This window comes from Antrostomus carolinensis, unplaced genomic scaffold (assembly GCF_000700745.2).
Source record: "Antrostomus carolinensis isolate BGI_N321 unplaced genomic scaffold, ASM70074v2 scaffold10469, whole genome shotgun sequence".
Taxonomy (NCBI): Eukaryota; Metazoa; Chordata; class Aves; order Caprimulgiformes; family Caprimulgidae; genus Antrostomus; species Antrostomus carolinensis.
This window is the reverse complement of record NW_010336402.1, coordinates 4,897-10,960: the sequence shown is the minus strand read 5'-3', so window position 1 is coordinate 10,960 and position 6,064 is coordinate 4,897. Positions and strand designations below refer to the sequence as shown.

The following is a 6,064-nucleotide window of genomic DNA, read 5'->3' as shown; positions in this document are numbered from 1 at the left end:
GCTGGCTTGTGGCCCCGCCAGGCCTCCGAGTAGCGGTTCTCCATGCCAGAGTCAGGGCTGCTGGAGAGGAAATCATTCTCGTTGTTGTACTCCAGGATCTTGCCCGTCCTCACCGCGATGTGGGTCTCAATCTCCTCCCGGGCACGCTCAACATTGCCTGGCGCACCGGTGATTTCAAAAACGGGGTCCCGGTCCCGGCTGGGTGTGATGATGTAGGTGTTGGTCTGCTGCTGGATTCGCTTGATGGTGGCTCCTTTGGGACCCACCACCAAGCCCACCACGCGGTATGGCACACGCACCCGAATGGTGACTTGCCCCGGCAAGGTGGGAGCACTGCCAAAAGTGGTGCCAGCCTTGTTGCGGGAGGCTCTGATCATGGAGAAGTGCTCGGCAGCGGAGATGATCTCCCGCCGGGCCATAGCCACGTCCTCCCGCCGTCCCGTCACCATGAAGACCGGTTCCTCACCCCGTACTGGTGTCTTGATGTAGGTGTTGGTCTTTGCCCGCAGGGCTTTGATCTTGCAGCCTTGAGGGAGAGAGAGAAAAGAAGGCAGGGAGGTTAGAGAGGCTGGTTTTCCTCTCCTCAGGAAGCCAGGCTGAGCTGCCATGTTTTCAGCAAGCTCTGCACCATGCAGCAGCCACTGCCCGGGGACCTAGAATGAGGGAAAGGCCCTTTCTGCCCTAACCCTGACAGGAGAAATGCCGGGGGAAGGTTTCCCCTCACCATTCCCAGACTGCTCCCCCCTCGGTAGCTCCCCACTCCCTCATCCTCAGGCGAGTGTCGCCATTTTGTGAGCTGCCCCCCACCACACAATCCCTCTCAGCCGCCTCCCCTCAGCAATCACCCCTCAGAAATCTCCCCTTCATACTCCCCCGGGGAGCCGGGATGGGGGGATTCAAGCCCACCCCATGGGCCAGCAGTCCCTGTGAGGAAGCCTGTCCCCACTAAGGCCCAGGCCCCGCCATGTTGCCCCTCAGAGAAGATGGCTGCCCTGGCTCCCCTCTCATCAGAGTGGCTCTGGGGACAGGATGGATTTGTGTGACACATGGGGACACGAGAGAGGCTGGAGATGACAGGAGAGAGCCAGGAGGACACTGAGTCCACAGACAGGCATGGCCAACGTGGAGTCCCTTCGCCACAGCACAGCTCATGGGGAGCACGAGAGGAGAGATGTCCACCATAACTCAAGAGAGCAGAACCCTCCATGGGCACTTCTGTCCGACTGTGGAGCTTCTGGGGTGAATCTGGTGCGACCCAGGTTACTTTTTGGGGGGCAGGGTAGCAGAGATGCAACAATTTGGGCTCCCCACCTCAGATATGGTGGAACCCCAAAGGCTGCCATTGCTAGAAGGCCAGGGGATTGCAGAATGCCAGTATTTATTTTGGGGTCAAAACAGCGAGAAATGGGGCAGGGCTGCCCTCCACGCAGAGCCCCACGGCAGGCTGTGGAGCTCTCACCAGGAGCCACAGCGAAAGCACAGGGAGGCCATCCAGCCAAGGGCCATGTTTTGCCCTTGACTCTCCATCTGGTGTATCAAACGCTGATGGCCACAGCCCAGACCGCTGCCCAGACCCTTTCCTGAGGTCACTTGCCATGCCAGTGCTTTTGTACATCGGTATCCACCTCCCTGGAGCCCACCAAGCTTATTCCCCCTGCTCCTTACAGCTCAGAAAACATCTTTCTGCTTTTCCAAAAAAGGAAAGACACTTTTCAGTGTGTTTTGGCTTCTGAATCATTTTTTTAGAGGGGTTTAGAGCCAGCTGTGTGACTCCAGGTTCCTAGATGACACTAGGATGCCATCAAGCAACTAAATATTTTTACAGATGTGGTACACTTTTCTAAACTACTTCTGGAAACCCTCCGTGCTGCTGTCCCTCTGATCTGTCTCTCCAAAAGCTTTATGCAGTGCCTGAAGGCATTTTAAAGACTGGCACCAAGTTCCCGTGCAGACTGGGGCTTCCTCTGTGGAGAGCTTTGCTCTAAGCTCAGGTCTCTCAGAAAAATTTTAAACTGTGATTCTCCAGGGCACTGTGTTTCTACGAGTGCAGATGGAGTAAGGTGAGCATTTTGTCCTGGTTTCCCAAGGATCCAGGCATCTGACTCAAGGTTCATGGAACAAAAGGATCAGGATATGGCACTGAAGCTTCTGTGAGATCCCCCACCTCCTCCCCACCCCATCTTCTCTCCCCAAAAGGAGCCCATCTCTTGCCCTCCCCTCTGATGATCCGACACCAGCCAGTTTCCCTCAACAGACTACACTGATACCAGTCTTTAACACAAGATGACCTGTAAATGATGCTTCTGCAACCAAGAAATTAAGATTCCTCAGCTCGTGGGCTGGAACATTATTATTTATACAGATCCTAATAAATAACCACATCTCTCCCAGCTGGGAGTTCAGGGCTGCCACTCACTTAGTGCTGCCACTTATCTGCCACGCGTCTCATGAGACACAGACTTGTGACATCGAGGTATTTACAGGAAAGTAATGATGCCACCACCATGTATCGTTAGCAAGAATCGAATCCCGCACCTTTAGTGATAAAAACAGAGCCTCGTGCCACTACAGATGACAAGAATAATTCCCCGCGCTCGCAGCGGTGGCAGGCGCCGCGCATGGTACAACCAATAGTTACAGCTGCACAAAGCGAGCTCAGCCTGACAGGTCACACTCGCATCTCGCAACATCGCACGGGCACCGGGGTGCAGCCTCGTCAAACTGCGGGAGATGGCACGAACACGAAACCTCCCGGCACAGCTTGAAAACCCCATCGCCTGTCAGAAGGTCTTGGCATTGGCGTAGGATACGTGCCGGTAAATCCTGACTTTGCTGTCGACTCCCAATGTGACTTAACTCCTCAGAGCTACTTCAGCTCTCCGAGCCTCGTGGAATGGGGAGAATAGCTCGCTCTTGCTCTGTGTGACTGCAGAACTTCCGGCAATACTTGGCATTGCTACGCTGCTGCATTAAACCCATCTCTAAACCACTAATTTCACGTTCCTGGGGAATGGAAATGCTAGATCTGACCCAGAGAAGGAACTGGGCAAATCCCCAAAATCCAAACCAAATCCACCCCCCTGCCAAGTCCACTGTAGCTCACATGTTACTCCCCACTGAGTTTGCACCCTGAAGTATATTTGCAATGCTTTGTTTCGAAAAGTTTCTAAACAGTTGATGTGGACTGACAGTCACCTACAGTGTTGCATTGTTAGTACTTGGGAAACTCAAAGAACAGGACTTCATGGTGCGAGGCACGACACAATTGTAGAAAAAAGCCACGCAGACAAAACCACAGCATCAAGGTTCATCCCAAGGAGCCCACGGAAGGCGGGATAAAACCCTAATTAACCCTATCCCAGCCAAAACCAGCACAGGGGTCACCTGTGCCCTCCCGCAGCCCCAGGGCAGGGTTGGCTCTCCTGGACCCAGCCCTGGCAGACATTTCCCTGCTCCAATCCTATGCCACTTGCTCCAAAGATGGAGATTCCATCTTAGGAAGATTAACCGAGATGCCACCATTTCCCCAGGGATTTCACCGGAGCGAGCGTCACACGGAAAGAAAGGGGCTGTTAGCAGCCAGCATCCGCATGGAAAATGATTCCCCTGCGTCACCCTGGACGGGAGTAGCGCTTGCTGAATTCCTCAGTGACCCATGTTCCTCCTCCCAGGAGCACCCGGCTTGCTCTCATTTTCAAAAAGATCTCAGGTAGGCGTTTGTCAGGGCTGGGCTTGGGTTTGGCGTTGCTCTAAGCCATGGGACAATGACCGTGTGTAGGGGGAGAGGGATTTGAGCCCGGCACGACAGGAAACAATCAAGGAGGTGACACGGAGGGTCAGGCAAGCAGAGCAGTGACAAAGGACAGGGGCTCCATGCTGGGGACAGATGGAAGGAAACGGTGGCAAGGAATACACATGAATGAGGGCAAACGTAAGCGGGAGAGGGTGGGAGGGAGTTAGGGATGGAGGAAAGGTGCTGGAAATTGAGGGAGAGGCACGCTGGGATCCCTCCGAGGGAGGAGGAGAATTTGGGGTGCAGAGGCAAAGGAGGGACACCCCAAAACGGCAAAAGGGAGACAGGCAAGGAGAGAGCACGGCAAGAGGGGGAGGGAGGATCTAGAAACGGACAAAAGGACGCGTGGTGCAGTCGATGGTGTGAGAAGCAGGGGGAGGAGGAGGAGGAGGAGGAGGGAGGGTCTCCGTGCAGGCCTGCAGACAGAAAGCCAGCTTTGCAGAGACAGACAGATGGGGGATCCTGTGCTTAAAAACTGGAGAAAATAACCCCACAGGAAATGAGACCAACTCCATCAAGACCAGCAGCCCAGCAGGTTCAGTGGCCCAGATCTACACTGGTGCAGCCAACAGGCCACCAGCATCACAAATCCAGGGAACTCCACCAACTTCCAAGAGAGCTGCACTGATTTAAATCAGTTAAAATTGAGCTGGGCTTCAATCTGATTTACTCACTCTGTGCTAAGGCTCCCAGCCCATCTCAACCCCAACCCAAACAGGGGCTGAACCTTCTTCGATATCACTCCATTTCTGACGGAGCACAACCAGATCAGGATGTGGCCCTTTACATATGTCCTAAGTGCTTTTTTCAAATGAAATTTGTCCGGTATGTTGGGGTTTTTTGGGGTATTTTTTAAACAAAAGGTTTTCTTTGTGCATAACCAAAATTTGAAAACAACACACAACAAACCACTGGTGGATTATTAAAAGGGGAGAGAACTGCTTAGTAAGTGGTGTTAAAAATGTAAAACTAAGAGGAGAAAAGGACCCGTAGAAACTATAACAATACGTAACTTTGCTGTAGTGTTCTACTCTTTAAGGCAACGTGCAGACATCAGCTAATTGATCCCTGGCAGACTCCTGCCAGTCAGATTTTTATATTAGAGAGAAAATTAAGCCCTTTCTTGTTGTGTTTCCACTACCCAGCTTCCATTATTGTTTTTTTGCCAATAGCACAGATCCCAAAGCATTTTGCATTTCCTCCCCCCACCCCTTTTTCTCTTTAACTTCAGTTAAATGATTGCCAATTGACTCAAAGTAAATGTGTTTGCAAATTATCCTAGTAAGCCCCAAATGTTAATATACAGGAACAAACCCTTGAGGACTGTCCAGCCTCCAGCACCCAGACCAGTTATCTAACTGGAATTAATCCACAGAGCAGCTAGCTCTGGCTAAAAAACAGATAAATAAATTGGGTCTAGACACTGCCAAACTGGAGAGGGGTGGAGGGAGGAATCAGGGGGAGATCTGGATGCACAGCCACATTTTCCTCTCTGCTTACCCCTGCAATTGGGGTCAAAACATCCATCAAAACTCAGAGAGAAGGTTTCAAGAGCTTGGTCCACCTGTCCAGCTGCTCACGAGGGCAACAAGGGTGCAGGATGCATCCGATCTACTGCTGTCTACTTTGCATGAACCCATCCCAAACCTTTTCTCACTTGGAGTGGTGTAAAACCAACATGTTCCCATGGGACAACACTGTGGTTTCCACCAAGGCTCCCATGCAGCGGGAAAAGGCTGGAGCAGGGCACATGGGATGGGTGTGCACTAGATGTGCCCACTGCACCACACACGGTGTAAATGCCAGCAGAAGGACAGTGCCATGGAAAATGCAGCCATGCCAACAGAGTAGTTCCATCAGATATTTTACTTTGGTGTAAATTCAGAGTTAAACCCACTGACAACCTTCTCCACACTGCTGCTAAAGACCAGATCCTGCACAGGGACACACGGCTACTGATGATCGGGCACAAACTGGTGCACCTCCAGCATGTGCCAGTTTATGCCCAGAAGTGTGGGTTTCACCTGAAAGCCTCAGAGGTGTGGTACCAGCTACAGCAAACAGCTAAAGATCCAGCCCCAAGGTGGGTTTTTTTTTTTGATAATTCATTGTTTTTCGTGGGTTTTTAATTTTTTTTAAACACACCACACAAATCACTCCAGGTCCTTTTATTTCTTGTTTTCATCAGATAGAAAATTATCTCTACAGACAAAAGATTTTCAGCCCTCTTCTCATTCATACCAAGGCACCTTTACACTGCATTGGCATAAA

General features: G+C 51.7%; 1 protein-coding gene across 1 annotated transcript in view; it reads right to left on the bottom strand.

Annotated features, from left to right (window-relative positions):
* MEX3A (mex-3 RNA binding family member A) overlaps positions 1–524 on the bottom strand; it is a gene marked incomplete at its 3' end in the record, with an annotated part of 781 nt that extends 257 nt beyond the window's left edge. The window contains 1 exon segment of the mRNA XM_029086698.1: positions 1–524. Within this exon segment, the coding sequence (XP_028942531.1) occupies positions 1–449 (449 nt within the window).
* Positions 525–6,064: the final 5,540 nt, after the last annotated feature.